Source organism: Odontesthes bonariensis, chromosome 17 (assembly GCF_027942865.1).
Source record: "Odontesthes bonariensis isolate fOdoBon6 chromosome 17, fOdoBon6.hap1, whole genome shotgun sequence".
Lineage (NCBI taxonomy): Eukaryota > Metazoa > Chordata > Actinopteri > Atheriniformes > Atherinopsidae > Odontesthes > Odontesthes bonariensis.
The window spans coordinates 27065083-27086170 of NC_134522.1; the positions used below are offsets into that span (position 1 = coordinate 27065083).

Consider the following 21088-nt stretch of genomic DNA (forward strand, 5'->3'; position numbering starts at 1 on the left):
GTGCGCTCACACTGGTGTGAACTCACGTGCACAACCTCGTCCACAGAGGGGGAGGGGTTTGGGCGGCGATTCGGACCTTTTAAGAGGTTTGGCGGGAGGGACCTGAAAGTTGTATCAGTTCGAATTTTCTGACTTTAGACTCGCAATTTTGAAAACCTGCCGACTGCAGCTTTAAGTTAGAATAGTCATATCTCATTCTGACTCTAGGAAATTAGTCGATGCATTTATACTGAGCAGTATAAAAGCATAAACAATGGGCCTCATGCAAGAACATTTTCGTATTTTTATTCTAAATTTCTCTTACTTTTTTTGTACGAAGGTCTCGTACGAACACGCCACCTCAGATTCAACAAACGCTCTCAATTTTGGAAAAAGTGTGTAAACAACCTGCGTAAATGATGAATGCCATCCGTGCGTATTTAAAGCTGCAGTCTGCAACTCTTTTTCAAGCATAATGCCGAAACTGTCCAGGGATTCTGAAAGTAGTACATTAAATACCCCAATACAAAAAAAAATGAGTTCTCTAGGTCCCCTATATGTCCCGCTAGGTCCCTCCAAAGCCAGCAGGTTTGTTTACAAAATTGCAGACCGGACTGGTAAAAGGTAACCAATCAGGTTATGAGCTGGGCTCTGCTGCCTGTCAATCACCGATTGTGCACGCGCGATACAAGGTAGGCTCGTCCCCACGCTTATTTATCTAGACTATTGAACTTCATTACGGGCTAGTCTACTTACTGTGTCTTCCATGATCACAAATGACAGGTGAGTTGATGAATGAGGAGTCGTGTAAGCGCATCTGGCATGCACGTCTACGTGCACGAGTTCTCATGTGTTTTGATAGGGCGGGACAGGAAGTTGAATAACTTTTTATTTTTCGGTTAAAAAATAAGCATTTCTTGCATTTTGCGACTACGGAGGTCACCGTTTTCAACTTCAAGCGTTCTGATAGATCATGTGAACTCTTAAAATGCCAAAAATTAGGACTTTACGTATGACAACAACAAATCCTGCAGACTGCAGCTTTAAGTGAACGTGCACGAGGATAGTAGACTTGCATACTCCACGCCCTAAATAATCCCATATAAGGCTATGCTTCCTCTCTCCTGTGCCAGGACTTGTTGAGAGTTGAGTAATGAAAACGGCATCAAGGAGCAAAAATAACAACTTTACAGGCTCTGAGATTGAAGTTCTTCTTTCAGGGATCTAGAAAGGAAAATCCGTCATTTTTAGCAGTGTCAGCAGGGGAATTACGGGACTTGCTAAAGTGAAGAAATGGGAAGCAATTATGAGCGCTGTTAATTCCGTGTCACCTGTAGTTCGTAATGTCACCGAAATAAAAAAGAAATGGTTTGATATGAAAATGGCTTAAAAAAAAAAATGTCTCGCCATGGGCAGGCGCTCGATGACTGCAACTAAAGCCGTGCAATCAGTTGTTGCCTCATCATGATGGCTCTTTGATGGGGCGGTTATGAGGGGGGTCTTCTGGCACCACACCTTCTGGTCTGCCTGGGCTGGTTCAGGTAGAAGGAGACCCTCGTTCATGGCAATATTGTGCAAATCTGGCATGTCTTCTCTGGCCTATGGAGCAGTTTGCCCCCCTCTGTATTGAGACACACCCACCTGGCCTTCAACTCACTAGTGCGCTCCACAAAGGCACGGGTGCTTTGATGCGTATATGTGTTCAGTCTATTCCTCCGATTATGATTGGCAGTCCAGCCATGGCATGAAAGTCCCTCTTAATTTGTACTTGTTGGACAGCGGTGTATGGGAATGTGATGTACCATGGGTGATAAACTGATGAGAGCTTTCATGACCAAGGGGAGCGCATGACTCACAGAGGACTGAGACACACCCGTTCTGTCTCCAATCTCCCTCTGAAAGATTCCAGTGGCCAAAAATCCAAGAATGGTGAGGACCTGGACATGTGGTGGAATTGGGTTTGATCGGCGTGTTTCTCTGGAGTTGTGTCTATAGCAAGCTGCATATATGCAGCAGCACAGTCCTTGGCAATCTAAATCGCGATGTCAGCCATTCGTCTGTCTCCGCAGGACATCTACACGGTCTCTTCCGAGAACATGCATCCAAAAGCATCCAAAAGTAGAAAGTTAGCCGCTGGTTACACTTCCCATTGAACTTGTTATACAGAGTCAAATTAACCTACAATTAGTGCATAATTTAAGTCAAACAGAATAATGTCAGCATCATTATGGGGTAAAATGTATATATTTATTATATTTATATCATATTTATTATTATAATATATTATATTTATGTTTGCTTCAAAGTAATTGAATTTACAATCTATTAGTCAAGCAAACATGATTGGAATAACAGCGGACTATTCTACGAAACTCCTATGACAGCTCTGGATCACTCGAAAATTCTGTTTGTACGTGAAAGAAAACGTAAAATACAAAAAGATTGGTGAATGCGCAAAATCTCTTAAATCACTCGTACGCATGATTTAAGAACAAATCTGTGCGTACGAACGGTTGTTGCATGAAGCCCATTGTTCTTATTGTAATAAGTGAGAATAGGCTGAATCAAAAGTAATTATTAATTAGGATTTGATTAAATAATCGATTAGAGTTTAGAAAGATAATTGTTTTTGCATTTATAAACCCTATATGTTAAATTATGTTAAAGGTTATAATTTGTTTTACAAAATAGCACCAACGGGGTCCTGGCTAAGCTCTATAACTAATATTAGGGTTCACCAAAGCTGTTACTTAGTTTAGATTTGGTTAACTATGTGAAGAGTTTTGGAGCTCAAATCACTATAGAAAGAGGGAAATATGAGGTCAGTGACACAATCTGAAAATAGCTATCAAAAACAAAATGTAGTTTTTCCCCCACAGTCACAACACCGAAGTGGAAAAGCAAATGTAAACCATAACATATGCAAGAGAGTTTGACAAGACGTTTTCATGGATCATCCACTGTCGCAGCCAAACAGGGCGTGAATCAGGGACTAAAAATGAAATCCCCGATTTTTTCCACACTATACTTAATTTTTGATTTTAATCATTTACAATTAACTACAAATGAGAATTGAATGATCAATATCAGTTTACTTTGATTTTGATAGCTCTGTTTGCTTGTTTTCTAAGAACTGATGGAACAGCGATTGTGGAGCTCCTACGTGCAATGGAAGTGAAGAGCTTTTGTTGTGAGGATCAAAACAAGATCTACTGGCTTTCACCTGCCTGCAGTTCACATCACAGGAGCTTTTCCCAACATTCACATGCAGTTCTTTTGTGTCCCTTTTTATATTTCCAGTGTTTATCATTTGGGGGGGATTTATTGACATAACTGCAAGATAAACGTCATAACCATGCCTTAATTGTTGTAAAATAGCTTGAAAACAGTTATTGTGGTGTTTAAAAAAATCTTACAACAGACAATTTGTATCTAAAACAACTGAAAAAACACCTCCATGTTACTACAGTGGCCCATTAAGGACAAAAACACTAGCTTCAGAGTGGGCCCTTCGTGTTTTTCATTGACACTTTGGTTTGAGGATAGGTGAGGGATATTCCCTTCATTGCCATTGGAAATTATGTAAAGCTGAATGCGACAAATCTGACACAAAGGAGTTTAAACTTTATTCAGATTGGCATTCCTTAAACAAGGACGAGCTGCTTTTGTGACTAAAACACAAAATATTATTATTTTTAGAGAGCTGCTATTAAAACGAAGAGGGTCTGTGGTATGTGGACTAAATTAGATGTAGCATGTTTGTGCTTTATATCTGCTGCACCAGATTAGGGATGGTTTGATGACAACATTGCCGTTTCATAGATATAAGACTTTCACTTTTTCCTTCATCAAAAGTTGGAGTTGGTAAAGTAAATAAGCCAGTTTTTTATTTCCCTCTGGATATGGGGACACACAGGCTTTCTATCTTTCAAAACTCTTCCCAAGTGCCCTTTATCCAAAGAGACATAAAAAGAAGATTTTTCTTTTTTTCATTATGTCCCACAACTGTAATCTATGGTTGACAGAATTGGGGATGTTTTTTTTCACGGAGAAAATTTCATACATTTTTTAAGATTTATACTTTTTTTTTAAAAACCAAAAAGTAAAATATGTACAGGTCATAGGAAGGTCTCTTACATTTTTAAGGACATGCTCACAAAGTCTACAAATGACAGGGCTGGTACTTAATTCCAAGCTGTGTATTTTATATCCTAACCATAACCAGGAAATTAATTTCATACAAATATAAACGTATTCTGTTTTCTAAATCTAAGTGGCTTTGTTGCATATGTCAAACTAAAGAAAAGTTAACAAAAGATAGAAACACAAAGACTGACGGGACTTAGCATAGATTGAAACAGAGACGTCCTTGGTAAAACATGTTAGATGCATCCACCCCACCAACCTCTTAAAGAGTCCCCATCTGTTTGATGAAGCTGAAGTAGGTGTGTGAATCAAAATTCCTTTGTACATAAAAACCCCCCCCCAAAAAACAAACAAGCATTAAATAGATACATAAGGCGTGTGGACAAGGTGCACATTTGTGAAATAAAACGTAAATACCTACATATGAAATGCACATTGTATCTATCTTTGGTTTCAAAAAACATAAATAGCAAAACCCACCAGTTGACTAGATGTCGTGCTCAGAGAGAAAAAAGTGGAGTGACATCAACTGTAAAGTTGAATATTAGAAAAAAAAAATTAGCGTTGAAAACTGCAATGATGATATGACTTATAATATATCAAGAAATATACTTCAGTGAACGGTGTTAATCCTGAGAGCTTGAATAAGAGCAACTGAACTTCTTTCACCTCTCATCAGAGGTTCATTTGTTAAGGTAAATGGTATTACGTTCAGGTGGAATAATGAGGGCTTTAGTTCCACTTCTGCGTCTGTTCGACGTAGATTAGAACATGCTTCCTGGAAGTGGAATGCAGCACACACAAATACACCTGTTCTTGTCATCCTATTTTAAGTCAAAATATCTGCTGAGAGAAAGGTCTATTTTCTACTATCTATTGTTGTTCAAGAAGACTTGACCTGCTGATATCACGATGATGACAAATTCTCTCTATATATGGCCCTAGTTGAATAACACTACACATGCAAATTAATAGGATTATCTTGATGTATGAGCCTCTTGCTCTCTCAACTCACCTTATCTACAGTAATTGTCCAAACTGAAAACCTTATAGGTTAACATTGTGAAACATCAACTTCAACACTAACAGCAAGACATGTAAACCTTTGGCTACCTGGCTACAACTATCTGCCAGATGCAGTTGTTGCTTTGGTAACAAAATGCTAATCAACTGAATAAACACAAGTACATTTGAATGAAAGGATATCAGAGTAAATATCTCAGGGATGTAAAGGATATTTTTTTCTCTCCAATATACAATACACCCCAAACACTATCAAATAATCTCAGTTACATTTCGTCAGTCTGACATTGAGGCTTTTATTAGGCTGGATTACTGTCTAACCTGCGACAGTCTTTGCCTGTGAACATCTGGTCTTGCAGACACAGGCTCCTCTCTCGCCACAGCTCCCTATTCATTATGCAACACCAATCTAATGCTCATGCTTAATAGAAGCCATTGTGTTGCTGAGCTGCTGCTGAATTAAGCAGCCGCATAGAAAAGCCCGGACTGCAGGCAGAACCAGCCGTACCATCTTCACTGTACCATCATCAGAATAAAGGAGTTAGAGAGTAAAGATAACATTTGCAATTGTAGGACAGAAGTATCAGAGTAAATATGTGAATGGACTGTCTCAGTCAGTGTCTCTAGAAAACTAAATCTATTGAGAAGCAAAGGTCCAGCTGAGACTTTTGTGTTGGATTTGTAAAGACTTCCTCAATAAACCAGGGTATACCCCTCCTTTTTGCCCTATGACAGCTGGGATAGGCTCCAGCTGCTCGGGGACCATAAATAGAATAAAGCAAAATAAAAAAGGATACGTTGACATGATCGTGGCACATGTTTCTGTAATTCTGAATATAATTTATTTTATTTTCAGTTACTCTATATATCTGTAAATGTAATGTAACAATTATCACCAACAAACGTGTTCCATGACTAAAGGAATGAACTGACATATGAAATGTAATCTGATACATCTGAAAATATTTATGTCTTACATGGTTTTTGTAAAGGGAACAAGACTTTAACTCATATATCATATGTGTTGTTTTGTTTATATACTTACAAACACACACACACGCAGACATCCGTTTTAAAATATTTTTTCATACTATATATAGAGGATACTTTTCTCTTGAGAACATTTTTCCTCAGACTTCAGATTAAGCTAAAGGATAATGGACAGAGGAAATTTAAGTCCTGCTTTATTTAAAGATGGTGTCTTTCTGCCTTTCGACTGATTGAGTTTGAATTGATATAAAGGATATTTCAATGAAAATATGGTTGTGGGTGGATAGAACAGGATAGCTTCTGTTAAATTATTCTTAGCATTGTGGATACAGAGTCAGTTATTGTGTCAATTCCATACTCTGCTCACTCACTACTCCATGCACAAACATAAGCATACTTGCGCACACACAGACAAGACGAAGCTGTTAAGTCATGATGTCACTCAACAGGACCAGAAATGTTAATCTCTGATCCTGTCTCCATGACTTCTCATGCTGATGTCAAATTGGGTCAAAAAGAAGATGGCAACAAATGCAAAATGATCACATTCAGAGCTTAACATAAGTTCTCCATCCTACAGGAAAAATAAGGACTGAAACTGAACACCTGTCATTTTGGAGCTAAAGCAAATATAGGCCATATTGCCATCCAGTGGCAGTGGGTGACATGACATGGCCTGAAATCATGTTACTCTCAGTAAAACCTTGCTACATTTCTGGGTTAACCAGTGAGGGTTTTATTTCAGGACTGAATGCAACTCTTTATGAACTGGATCAGTGGTAATCAACTTCTGGGTCTGAATATTTTTTATTTTGCTCTTCAATTTTTTCTTGCATAATGCTTGAAACTCAACGATGCTAAAGTTGCCTTCCCCCTTTTTTGGGTCTCTTTGAAGCAATTGGAGGAGGGAAGAAACTCAAAGTCTCACAGATACAAGACACATTGGCTGGAAACCAATGTTGAGGATATATCTATTTTCTTGATTTACGAAACCTTATCGAATACTAAAAGCTGCGTGACATTTTTCAGCCTTGTTACCAAAACTGCAGCAGTTGAAAGTAATTTCCTTCCAGCCTCTGTACCAAAGAATTCTGAGAAAATTGTGCTCGAGTTGAATTCCTGTTCAACCTTTAACACAGTAATACTGAACTTTCTTCTCCCAAAAATAAATATCTATACAGACATGCAATCAAAGACCACTTTATTAAGAATACCTGTTAAATGTAATTAGGTGTAGTATAACACCTGTACCATCCTTTAGTCTTCTAAATGCTCAGTTTTTCTTTAAATATGTTTGCTATTCTTGGAACATGCAGATAAACGCAGCCAAATGGAATTCTTACCTCAGTGTTCAGTCTTTAGTTTCATCATAGCTGCTTGAGAAGGAGTGAGTTTTCCAACTTTAAGTAAAACTTAAACCCAGTGGTTCCCAATTGAGGGGCCTGGGCCCTTCTAAGATGTCCAACATATGACTGAGGGGTCAAGAGATGACAAAGGGAACAAAAAGAAATATAAAATATAGCTAATCAATTGATATTTTATGACTTTATGGTTCTATTTAAAAGAAACTTTACAGAGAACATCCACATACACATCTGCAATTAAACATGGGGACTAAAGATTTACTTTATTAATGTTGATATCTTAATTTAGCTGTGAGTATGTCTGATAAAGTACTGTTGTGGATTAAAAAGTTACCCTACAATATTTCTGCCACTTTGATGGATTAAATGCAGTGGCCTACTAACGCCCACAAACTTAAATAACCTGATGTGGCAAAAAAACAAACAAACTAGGAAGCAGTTGTTGAAATACTTGCTGTCAAAAAGGCTACGTCTGTTCTTTTTCTTATCATCATCATCATCAACAACTTTATTATATAGCCTTTTAACACAGCCGTAGCTAAAACAAAGTGCTGTACAACACAAAATAAAACAAGGCGTAAAACACAAGAACAATGTAAAAACAACAATAAACAACAACAATATTAAAATAATAAAAACAATAAAACAATACTAGAAACAGAGTCTCATGCTGGGTTAAAAGCCAGGGAATAAAAATGGGTCTTAAGACGGGTTTATGTAGAACTGTTTGAGTTTGAATTTATTTATTTAAAGCAGGGACAATACATATTAATGCACATATACATGTAAATATGCAAGATTATATAGCCAATGGCTAATTTCCATCTTTAGTCCCTTCGGCAGAATGATGTCAACAACATGAGTAAAATCAATAAAACAACACTAACAACAATTAGAATAGTTAGCCTTCATGGCCAGAGTGAAAAGAGGGAATAATTACAGAGAGAGAAAACACAATAGGACAGAAAAGAAAAAAGAAAAGCAAGAACAATGAAGAGTTTAGTGGATCATAAAACACATAACCACACAATATACATGTTTAGGCAGGATTGTGACAACAGTGCTTTAAGATGTCCGCCCGGTAAAAGAGGTCAGAGTCGGGAGTTCACGTATTGTGTGTGGTTTTGAATTCCAAGTGTGAGAAGCACGAACAGAAAACGTGGTTTGAGTAAAGGCACTCTTTCTGAAAGGAACTACACAGTCAGCTCCAGAGCCAGCTCTTGTTGATGTTGATGTTGGACCTGAAAGGAAATATTTCACTTTCGGCTAATTTACTTGTACTTCAAGTACAAAGTCTGGAGAGCTTGTTGTTGCGCTGATAAATCATTACATTTGTGGATTTATGAGTTGAATCGACAGTTTAAACTGGCTCTTAAGGCTGCAGGTTGGGATTCTTTAATGTCACATTCCAGATGAAAAAAATAAATGAAAACATCCTGCTTCATAAAGAAGTAAAACCTCCTTTCAGAGTTACAGGTAGAGTTTGTATGTGCCCGACACTTCCTGTTCAGTTGGAGTCTGTTCAATAATTAACTGACCTTTCGCACACGAATAACCACCGAAAGAGCACGGGGATCTGTCATCTCCGTACCTTGAGTAGGTGGCTACTTCCTCCCGCCCCCCTTTCTTTCTTTCTTTCCTTCTTTCTTTTAACCCTTTCTGTTTATCTTCACCTTCCCGGGCGCACTTACAACATGGCGCACGTTTGCGTTTTATAAACCCGCTTGACGAGCTAAAGAAAGTGAAAGTTTAGTTTGTGCTGGTGAGTTAAAAGGGAAACTGGTGGAGTGTTTTCCCCCTAATGTTTTCACCTGAGTTGTCATTTACAGGTAAGGCGGCGCTTTTTCTGTTTTGTCGCTCAGTTAGTGTACAGTTTCAATGTACAGTATATACATTTGTCTTAGAAATCAAAGCGAGTGCTCACAGAGAGCTCTTTCATACAAATATGATGTGATATATAATAATTTTTGGTTTCTGAGTGACAGTCCTGACAAACTGTCAGACGTCGTTATCAGCAGGCAGGCAACTTCTTAAATCTTCTGAACTCTTTAATGATGCTGTATAATGTTTGATATATTTGACCAAAGTCTAAAATGTTTTGTCTGCATTTACATTGTTGAGAGAAAGTTGAGGAACTGTTTCAGTGCTGTACTTAGCTTCATAAATCATATTTCACTGAGTAAAGCTACTTTCATATTCATTCATATTCAGTCTTACCCCTTGGCAATCAGTTCATAAATTTATCTGTGATGTTTACAGTTGATGATAACAAAGGCACTACTGGCTTTGATAGTTTTGCTCTGTTTAAAGTTTAATTTGATTATTCTTGACAAAACATCTTATTCTTTCAATTGTAAGGTTAGAAACAGAAACTATGAGGCATTTATGTTTAAAAACATAAAAATGAACATAAAAACCCCTTGATTATTGATTTTTATTTGACTGACAATTCAAATAATTGATCAGTTGTTGCAAAGCTAATAAAACTACATGTAGAAACAGTTTAATAATATATGAGAGGGATTCATTCCAAAGGTCAAAACCATGTAAAGCAACTTCTAACTTTGCCTTTCAAGATCGTGTAGAAATGATGTCTAAAATCCCATCAATGTTTTATTATGACTCTATTATGGTTTTATAATGATTGAAGTTGATTTATAGCATTTTCTCTCTGCTCTTGCAATATGATCCAGATAAAAGCTGAGAGTCAGTGGACAATAAAAGGTTTTCAGTTAGAAATCCACCTGGACTACAGTAGAAGGGAACAGAGAAGGATGTTCAAAATAAGGAGGACAACACCCTTGAGTCTTTAAGTGCAGCTTTTGGTTGCTGTTGCAACAGATTCACAGTTTTTCTCGGGTTTCTTATCAGAGCTTCACAGACTGGATCTTGTGTTATCTGTAAACAAAACTGGTACACATGTCCCTGACTGTGGACCATAAACAAGGACCATAAACACCACTTTAGTGTTTCACATACTCCTGTCGAGCAGAGTGGAGGCAGACTTTTCCTCTTTAGAGTTTCATGTTCGGTTTTTATGTGTATTTATTTATTTATTTAGTTTTCATTACAGTTGGAAGTTATTTAATCAAATAATGGACAAGGTCAGTGAAAACCCAGACGAGGACAGGGTGTCCCTCCAGAGCAATGGAAAGATGGCGACCGAAGGAGCCGTAAAGGAGAACCTAGACATAATGAAGAAATTCAGAAAGAGCATGAAGATGGCTACGAAGCAAAGTCCTCTGTCACCCAAGAATTCCAAGGTCAAATTCAATGAAGGCACAACTGGCAGCGAAATAGGGTCTGCCTCTTCTCATCCACCACCGTCTCCCAGTGAGTATCATGACAGCCATTGTGAAATCTGCCGTGAAATGGAAGTTGTAGGCAAGTACAGTAACATGGCCTCTCAAGGTCAGTGGAGTGGGATTACCGGTAGCTGTATTTGGCACTAATGGCTGAAAATTCTAATTTTTCCACTCCAACGGCACAGGTGATGACATTTTATTGAACTTTTAACCCACTGAAAGAAGCCCTTAAAGGGATAGTTTGCCTCTTTTGACATGAAGCTGTATGACATCCCATACTAGCAATATCGTTTATGAACATCTTCTTACCCCCTGCTGCGTCCTGTGAGCAGAGTTCCAGCCTCGTTTTGGCGTTGATGAAAGTAGTCCGGCTAGTTGGCTGGGGTTTAAAAAATAAAGCGTTTTGCTTCTCAAAACAATATGCGTTCAAAAGAGTAATACATTTGCATCAAAAAATCGTTCTCCAGGAACAAGTAAAACCTCACAATCGCTTGGCGCTATTTTCTCTCCCTTTGTATCACTGCGTGCTGCCACCTGCCGACAGCCGCGCCTGTTACGCTGTTTGCTGCTCGGAAGCAGGGGACTGCTCGGTCTGCAAATAAGAGCTTGTAAACAACTGCAAATCTGGTGGTTTCTTGTCATTTTTTTTGACTGTCAGCAAAACTGGGTAGGCACTGTCCACAAAACTCTGCTGATGTCTTATACTTTTACATTGTGGGACTCTGCTGAAGCAGCTTCCTCTGTTTTCAACACGAGTTAATCTCTACATTCCTCAGTTTGTATGTTAGCTCACCATAAGGACAAAACCCCTTGAAGTCACCAGAACACACACGAATGCAAATGTGAGTCTTTAGAAACTGAAACTATTTCCCTGTTAAGACTGGCGTTTTCTTTCTACCAGACACAGAGAAATGTTTACAGACAGTTGTGCTGTTATTAGCCTCTATGTCTACCTCTCTACCAGGTTTGAGTGCCAGCTCACCAGCCACCTCTCCTCAGAAGAAGATTTTGGGCTTCTTCCAGAAAAAGGAAGATCCGAATCCACAGAAAGACAAACGGCTGACTCGTTCAAATACAGGTAAAGCGGTCATGTCATAGAGGACCAGTAAGCCTCTTGGCTGCTTATATTAAACTTCTATCTACATTAGAGTATTGTCCTGTTTATGTGTTTTTTTTTTGCTTAGATTTGTTCCCGTTTAGTTCTAAGTGAGCCTCATCACTGATGAGTCATAAGCTTAAGCTTGGGTGATAAGACATGTTTCAACTCATCTCAAAGGTGTTTTGAACAGAATGTGAAGGCTCATGTTTTATTTTCCTTGGCAAAAAGTCAAATGCTCTGTTTGCTTGTTGGTTGACATTGAGTCCTGTCACAACCCTTGGAAACTGAAAGTTAACAGAAAGATTTCAGACTAATTTGTGCAATTGTCTCAGCCTGCATGAAACACAGGGGGTGCTTGATCGTGAGACATTTTTTAGGTCAGTACTCCTGTTTCAAATTAAATGCCATCTCAGTGTTCTCTTGGTTTCTGAGGACAGAGTCCCTTCACTTGTTAACAAAGTTTTCATTGTGTTGTATTAATTAAGGGTAAAATCAGCGGAGAAAGACAGGACTGACAGCAGCAGCGGGGCAGGTAGAGGGAGGGAGAGTTGCTCTTTGCCTTCCTTTGCTCCCGTTGTGGTACTTTCCACACACTGTTATACTTAAGCTTTTGTTGAATCAAACCTCACCCACAAACAGACTAAAAAAAAAAATGTCATGATTGTGAGGTGTTTAGTAAGCAGAGACTCCAGTTGTGAACGCTATATGAAAACAGAGTAGTATAGTGTTTTTATTTCTCATTAATCAATCTCGAATTTTCTTTGCAAACTCAGACTATGAGGAACTTCCTACCCCTCTTTCCTTAAGAATGTGACAATGTCTTGGTTTATCCAAACAATCCAAATTGTGTTCATATTTATTTTCCAGGATGAATACGCTAGAATGTTTTACTAATAGACACACTTTTCATTAAGCATTAAGTTTTTCTCACATATCCTGTGATCCAGTATTGCAAGGTAATCAACATGGCTTACCAAGGCACATATAGATGGTGCAAAACCAGTAGTAATTAATGTTAATGAATTGTAAAAACTCAAAATGTCCACTTTGAAAAGCACCTATTATCGGTCATCTTATTTAATATTGTGGCATCATGAAAGTTTAAATCAAATATTCTTTACAGTGATCGAGTAAATAACAGTAGACTCTAAACAACCTGTCGTCTATTCTTTGACAGCTGACAGCAGAATGAACTGCTGGCTTTTGTTTGTGCTTTCCATTCTCAGATCCTAACTTTTCTAGGTTTAGTGACTCACTCATCAAAAAAGGAGAGTCCATTCGTAGGAGCCTGAGATTTCCCCAGAGGAGGGATGACAATGATAAAAGAGGCAGAGCGATGCCTCCTATAACTGACGCTAAAAGCTCGGCGGAGATGGCGGCGGAAGAGGAGGATGGGGAGATGGATGTGTTTGAGGAGATCGATGAGTTGTACACGCTGCCAGAAATACCTCACACACCACTGTCAGGTACAAACCCCTTCATATGATTTATTCCTTATTTTTCCATTGGTTGGTTCTGTAATGTCCCCCTTTTTCCCAAATCCCTGCAGCAAACGAGTACGAAGGGCTCTGATTATTCACTGGCATCGTTAATGCACTGGCAACCAACATATCGGTACATGTAACCTGTACATCCTCATATACTGAGAACACAAAAATACTTTGAGTTTATAGGGACACGAAAAGGAACTTTGATTCACTACATCTATACTTTTAACTCTGACCGCTCAAAATATCTACAGTGAATAATGCCCACAGTGGGTTAAATAGTAGAAAATGTGCGATTTTTGCTGTGAGTAATTGTTTAAATTAAGACATGCCAAATCCAAGAAAAAATTAAATGTGAAAAGTTATCTATTTAATATTTTCAAGTTTCAACATATTAGAACATAGAGTAATGATAAAAAACAAAAAACAAAAAAACATCTAGTCCTTCTGAAATAATACAATTAGGCAAATATAGCCTCGGATGAACAACAACAAATGACATATTAAATTGTATAATATATTGTACAGAATGTCACGTGCAAAAGCAGTGTGCACAAAGCTAAGTACACTGTGGTTCTGCAGTGTTGTAGAACCACCTTCAGCAGCAAAAGTAATCCTATTCTCTATTTTCACTGTTCTTTACAATGTTGTCTTAGTTAACTGAAGTTTGCATCCATTTGTTTATACACAGCTCTCTTAAGGTCCCACAGCAGCATTTCAGTCACGTTATGGTCAGGACTTTTACTTGATCATTGCAGCACCTTAATTATTTTCTTCTTCAGCCATTCTCTAGTAGATTGGCTGCTTTGTTTTGGATTGTTGTCATGTTGCATGACTCAGTGACCCATGCTGTAGCTGTCAGAACATTTGATGCTAGCATACTTCGGTATACAGAGTAGTTCATGGTCGACTCGATGACTGAAAGGCGTCCAGGCCCCATGGCTGGAAAACAAGCCGGAATCATCAGCCCTCCACCCCCATGTTTAACAGTTGGTGTGAGGTGTGTGTTCCTATATGCTGTGTTTGGTTTCGGCCAAACATAGTGCTGTGTATTATGGTCAAACATCTCCACTATGGTTTCATCTGTTCAAAATATATTATTCCAGAGCTTATTGTGCTTTGTGCAGTTTATTAAATATGAGATTTGAGCAGTCTTTTTCTAATTCTGCTGTCATCAACTTTAACATTTAACATATTTTTGCTGTTACTCTGAGCACCAAACCATCCGAGACCTGTAGAGTCTGAGATGTAGCTTTTGGCTTTTTTGCACTTTCTTCTGAGCACTGCATCATCTGACCGTGGGATGAACTTGTTGGAACGCCCACTGCTGTGAAGATTGGCCACTGACATCACTGTTTTCCATTATCTTTCTAAATATAGAATGACGAAACCAGTTTATCTTCAAATCAAGACAAGGGTTGCGAGATCACCGCGATCAAGCAAAATGACTTGAAATTATAATTTTTTTCTATTTTGTCACTTCTAGTCACAAGCACATATTCAAAGCAGCACCGGTGCTTCATAGTGTTCCCAAACCCCGAATCTGTCTGTACATGTAGCTCACCTTTTCTCTGTTTATGCAACTAGAGAATCTAGTGATAGGAATCATGTTCCTGGTGTAAATACTTTATATGCAGACAAAATGTTCACCATGGAGAGTCCCTGACTTAACTACTAAAAAAAAAGATGGTCTCTGATCTTAAGAGTTAGATGTTAGATGTAGACGAATCAAAGTTCTCTGCTGTCATTTGTCCTCTACAGTTAATATAAGAACATTATTAGGTGTAGGAAAACTTAATTAAATAATACTATTATTAATTATAGAAAACCTTTAGTTTAAAAAAAAAACCTGCTTTTAAATATAGAAAATACATTGATATATTACATTAGCCCCTTATAAATGAATTCATTGATAACTTTGATTAATTTATTGATTTATAAGGGGCTTATTTCTTTGATAAATGTATTTTTAAATTTGAATTACTGCAATGAAAAAAACACCCTACACGAGATGCTTATTAAACATAAACATTTTTTAACTAACTAAAGACAGACAACATAAACAGTCCATCTAAAATCAATGAAAGACGTGTAAACTATTTCTGAAGTGGGTTATGTGATGAACAGGAAAATATCTAAAAGGGTGAATGAAGGCTCAGAGAAAAGAAATGGATGTGATATTACTCTGGAAATTAACTTTAAGATTACCTGATCAAAGAACAAGGTACTTAATGAATATTCAATAAAATGAACCAAAAGAAATTCTCACGTCAGTTCAAATCACGGGCCAGACAGCGTTGCCTTGAAAAGGCATTTTCTGCCGTGTGTGATTTTGTGGTGAAACCAGTTTGTCTCAAATTCTTGGTTTGCATTTAGGCAAATGCACACCGGGTTGAAGTGGTTCTTTCCTGGAAATGGTGTGTCTCTTGCTCGATTGAGTTTTACCTTGGTTCTGCCAGTTCCATATCTGCAGCACCACACCTTTTGGGCCACACCGCTGTCCTGCCGGAGGAGATGGACCTCTCTGCTCCTTCTCTCAGAATCAATGATGAAGCTGACAAAACACAGTTTTTCATGAGATCGTTGGTCAACCATGGGTCATGGCCACCTGACACAAAAATAAATAGTCTTTCTTGTGAGATTGTGAGCACTTATCAACTTATAAACGGAAAAAAAATCAAATTGAATGCAGTCACTAATAGTGAAAACTGATGATGGAGATGACAACCAGTACATGGACAAGACAAGACAACAAAGGCGAGTTGGCAAGATGGGGGACAGTATGAGTTCGGAACAAAGATAGTACACGGATATAGACGCCAAGATTGCAACTGTTCCAAGTCAAGACTATGAGAAATCTCTGTTTTATGAATACATAACCCATTAGATCACCAGATACAAACAATCTGAAACAAATTGCCACTTTTACTTCAACGAGCAAATGTTTGATTCAAGTTAAGTGGTATATAGCCTAATGGTTCCCTACTAAAGTCTATGTTTAAGAAGGATATTTCCTTAGCTTGATGTCAGAAGCAGCAAAAATAAAAATATGCATATACGCATACTTTCACTGCTTTGCACAATGAGGAAAAGACATTGCACATATCTCCATACTGGTTTGCATCAAGTAAAGTTTGTGCACAGTCAAAACAGCACTGATGTGCAGGAGAGATCGGGGCTCTTCAGAATATCTTTTACATCCTTCTCTTTAGATGAGTTACTGCAAAGATCCTCCTTGGAGCCAGCTCAGCTGGTTCTTTGGCCAACAAATCTTTCCTGGCAGCCCTTTTTTACTTCTCTTTGGTACTTCTTATCCGTCTGTTGTGTTTGGCTTTCTGTTGTTTTGACATTTTGGAGTTGGATGGAGCATGCTCTCTTTTACTGGAGCGTCACCACAGCTCAGCATTCTTAATGGGGAGACCTCTCGTGCACAATTAGAAATATGTTTATGTAGAACAATATAAAAGATACCTTTAAAATGTATTGTAAAAAGTTCAAATTAGGAGAATAAAAATCGCAGTTCAGAGCAAAATAACAGTTTAAAAAAATCGTAATTTTATTTAACGTGAAAAGATGCTGTGGGAAAAAAGGGAATTCCTCTTCCATTTTTAGTTTTAACTCTGAACTGTATATATCTGAGCAGCTGATCAGAATTGTATTTTGGCCTGAAATCCTTCAAAACGTTTAATACAACAGTCAAATTTAAAATGAAATGCTTTGACACGCAGGAAGTATATGTAAAGATGGACTGATGTTGGATTGACACTGCTGGTTTATCAAGCATTTAGAGAAATTCCCCATGTGCTTTGTTTACCCTCAGTGATGGAGATCAACAAGCTGATAGTTAATGAGGTACTGGAGGAGGCTCACATGAACCTGCTTGCCCTGCGGCTGGAGTTTCAGCAGGACCAGGAACAGTCTGTCAAGGATTGTCCAGTGGAGCTGTGCACAAAAGAAAAAGACCTCAACCTTCTCTATAGAGACCTTATGAACAAAATCAGCTCCATAGTTCGTGACTCAAATTCATTTCCTGCTAGAAACAAGGGGCTGCTGGTTCATGTGGCCCGTATCATCCAGGAGGAGGAAAAGAGAGCTAAGGAACCAGGAGGGCTTTCAGACAGCTGGATGAATGCCTGGAAAGAGGCCGTGCGCCAGGGTGTGGAGGCGAAAGTGAAGAGTGTTCACCTGGATCACAAGGAGCAGAACGCTTCCTGGTTGGCTGTTCACCTGGGTCTGCTGGGTAAAGCCATCGTGGAAGATTTGGAAACAGTGAAGAGGGACCTGCGATGGTCCTACCCGCCCAGCTTTAAAGTCTTCAGCACCTATGTGAAGAGTTACCACAGAGTCGTCGGGCTGCATTTGAAGAAGCTGGAGCAGCAGGCGACGGAACTGAAGGATCTTTACCAGCTTCTGGACTGGATCCTCAACAAGTATAAAAGGTCAGTGGGTGTGGGCATGTCTTATTTACCATTATGTATCTAGGGAGTGTTTTTCAGGAACATTACTGTTCTCTACACAAATGTTGAAGATGAGAGATTAACTGTTTTACTTATGTTTGGGCAATTTGTAGAGGCATCCCAAAGGGAAATCGCCAACACAATTCCAGTGTAAATTCACCATGCAGGATACCTTCTTTCAATTTATAACACTGACTCCACAGAGGATTTCAAATGGTTTAATGTTGTAACTCCATGCCATGTGGTTGAACGTCAGGAAGTGTAGACCTGAGTCTGGATTTCACTCATCAAAATTTAAATACAAAGTATAGGTGTTTTTCATGTTCTTAGTTTACTTTTGGTTTCTGGGGGAGTCCCAAATGAAGTTTTTTTTGGTACATGGGCAAGATAATACTTCCATGGCTGAATGAATCAGGCCATCCTCCCAAGAAACCAAAAGTGTTGCAGTGTTGTTCCTTTCATTGCGTCATTGATGTCAATATCTAGAAGAATTGCTGTGTTTGGATGTTATTGTCCGAACCTAGTAGCCACAATTTCAGCTAAAATGAGTTCAGTGTTCACAGTAGAGCCCTGTGCATATTTCCTAATCCGGCCCCTGCCCACTCGTGCAGGATTTCTAAATGTTACTGCTTCCTCTTACGAGAATTGCATTGGAACCAACGAGGTCCCAGTCCCCATGCAGCCCTCTAGTGTACAACACATAACTGTGTAGGATTCCAATACCAATTCAATACCATTGTTCAGTCCTATTTGCATGCTTCGTGTGAATTATCTGCAACTATGCTTCAACTATCTGTTGAAGCATAAAGTTATCAAAATAAGAGATGGTAGAGTTAGATGAAGAATAACAATCACCATATATTAAAAATAAATCTAATACACTTTCTCTCAAAAATAATTTGTGAATCAAATTAAACTCAAACTATTAGCATAGGCATAAGTGGGCTTTAGAATGAGGCTTTCTTCCTTCTTCAACAGAAACTGAAAGTATTCATTTCACTACTGTTGTCCAAAGAAGAGATCTGGAACCAAGAAGGAATTATGTAGTGCCATCAGCGAGTAATCTCAACAAGATACACTGCAAAGCAGTTGCAATTATTGCATATTATATGAATAGGATTCAGATAGCTAATCCACAGCAAACTCTCCATGCTGTGTTTTTGCATACATAGATTATCAATATATGGCCTTCAGCATATAGAGAAAACCACATGTAAAACGAATCTTGACCACCTACATCAAAATGTATTTAAAGATGGGGAATACAGACATGTTTAGACAGTGGTCAACACAAATGTGGGACTTCAGCACCAGCTCGGGGAGGAGCAGGAGAGGAGGAAGCAGTGTAAAAACGAGCATCACTGCTGACATCTTTTGACGAATCAGGCCATGGTAAACCAACAAACTGTGCTTAAAACAACATCTGGGAGACCAAAAATAAACAGCTGATCTGATAAAAGGAAGAAGTTCAAGTCTCTCTTGAGGCCAAAATGGAAACACAAATCAGGTCATGCCCACATTTGTCACAGATTATGTTGATTAAAAACTTTCACAGACGAGTACTCGATAGCAGATTTTCCTTTTCATAAAACAAATGAAAGTGTACCCCTCTACAGAGCTGACATTGATGGCTGGATGCTCATGAAACTATCATCTTTCCTTACATTTCTGGGCCATATCTGGCCAATATTATGCAGCATTTACTTAGACACGGTTGGATTCGTAACTGCTTTGTGTTGTTCTAAGACCCTTTCATGAAACATCACAAACTGTCTGATGAAATCTGAATGAGCCATTCTTGTCACCTATTTTGTTCTGTGTCCCAGCATGAGGTGACATTCTTAGAGGACTTTATGTCGGCTTCACACGGGGAATGTGGCGTGTGCTTTGCTGAACTTCTACATTGTAATTGCATGTGTGTACCCACACCACCTACCTCTTTTGCACCTCAAATGGCTGCAGAATCGTTTTGAATACATTATGGCTTTGGTAATCACCATAAACACACTTATTTTGTGTGATTCAAAGAGTGAAGACATGGTAGTTCCCAGCTGTAGCTTGAGGGAAGCAACATGCAACTATCGAAGTAAACTAAAAGTAATTCATTATCATTATCAATAAGCAGTATCTTTTATGTCTGTGGTATGTTGCACGCAGCCTATGTGGCTGTTAACTAATCTGTTAACACGGGAGCTGAAATGAAAATCATAACGTTCTGCACACTCCACGCTCCTGGTGTGAGGCCAGCCTTTGGACCAGCAGGCCTCAGCAGCAACCTCAAATGTTGTGAATGGTATCTTGTTTCACCCCGGCAGTGAGATGATCATGGGAAGTCTCTCCCTGCAGCCAGACATGACGGATGAAAGCACAGATCTGCTGCTCGAGGAGGACTTCCTTAAGCATCTGAAAGAGAAGTACTGCAGCAGAATAAAGGTGAGGTGCTTCAGTGCTGGAGACTCCACTGAAGACGCCGCGTTGTTTTTAAATCAATTCTCAAACCCACTGTGTTTCTGTCAGGTTCCATATGAATTGAATTCCATTATTGAATATGTATGTACACGTTTGAATGTTATTTAATGTAAAATTTCCAAATAATCTTGCACCAGTATACTTGGTAATAACCAAGCTTTTTTTTTTTTTATAATGAAAGATTAGCCCGTTTTGAATTTCTAGGAAATAATACATTTACTGAGAGATTTCCTTGAAGCATTTGCTCCTTTTTTCATCAAACTGGTTCAAATAGTACTCAAAGAGCAATCTTTTCTAATCATAGAGTAATAGAATCTTCCCAAGCAGCAAACGTAACTAGTTGCTTGGCTTGCTTTAAGGAGACTGGTGTTCATTTGTTTCAGTAATGTTGCAACAATCTTTTCTTTAAATGGACGTGGCATCATTTAATTCTTAATCTTGGGTAAATCTAGATTGTTTTGCACACCTTATAACTTCAAATAGTTTAGAATAAGTTCAGAACGAGGGAGAGCTTTCTCTCAGGGGAATCCTCTCCATGAAAGCAAGAGGACTGACTAAGGTCTCTTCACATTGGTTGAATTCCTGGAGATTTTACTGATGAGGTGGGGAAACGCTACGTTTTCACGCACAACACAAAACACATTAGATTCAGCCATATGTGTTTGAGCCAGAATTGGATCCTGAATATCGAAGTGAGCAGCATGACGAGACAATGGCAACGAAGATCCCAGTAGGATCTGTCTTTTTGGTAAATTGTGCATTTGCTTGT

The 21088-nt window shown here is 38.6% G+C and overlaps 1 protein-coding gene across 4 annotated transcripts in view; it reads left to right on the forward strand.

The window, feature by feature from the left end:
* Positions 1-9069: 9069 nt before the first annotated feature.
* exoc3l4 (exocyst complex component 3-like 4) overlaps positions 9070-21088 on the forward strand; it is a 32896-nt gene continuing 20877 nt past the window's right edge. The window contains exons 1-6 of one of the 4 annotated variants that reach the window (XM_075448750.1): positions 9070-9331; positions 10564-10835; positions 11772-11885; positions 13133-13372; positions 17214-17832; positions 20166-20283. In XM_075448750.1, coding sequence (XP_075304865.1) covers positions 10598-10835; positions 11772-11885; positions 13133-13372; positions 17214-17832; positions 20166-20283 — 1329 coding nt within the window. In that variant the 5' untranslated portion in view covers positions 9070-9331; positions 10564-10597. Of the gene's footprint in view, positions 9332-10419; positions 10836-11771; positions 11886-13132; positions 13373-17213; positions 17833-20165; positions 20284-21088 lie in introns of those variants that run through there. The other 3 variants (XM_075448749.1, XM_075448751.1, XM_075448748.1) reach the window with 3 other exon arrangements.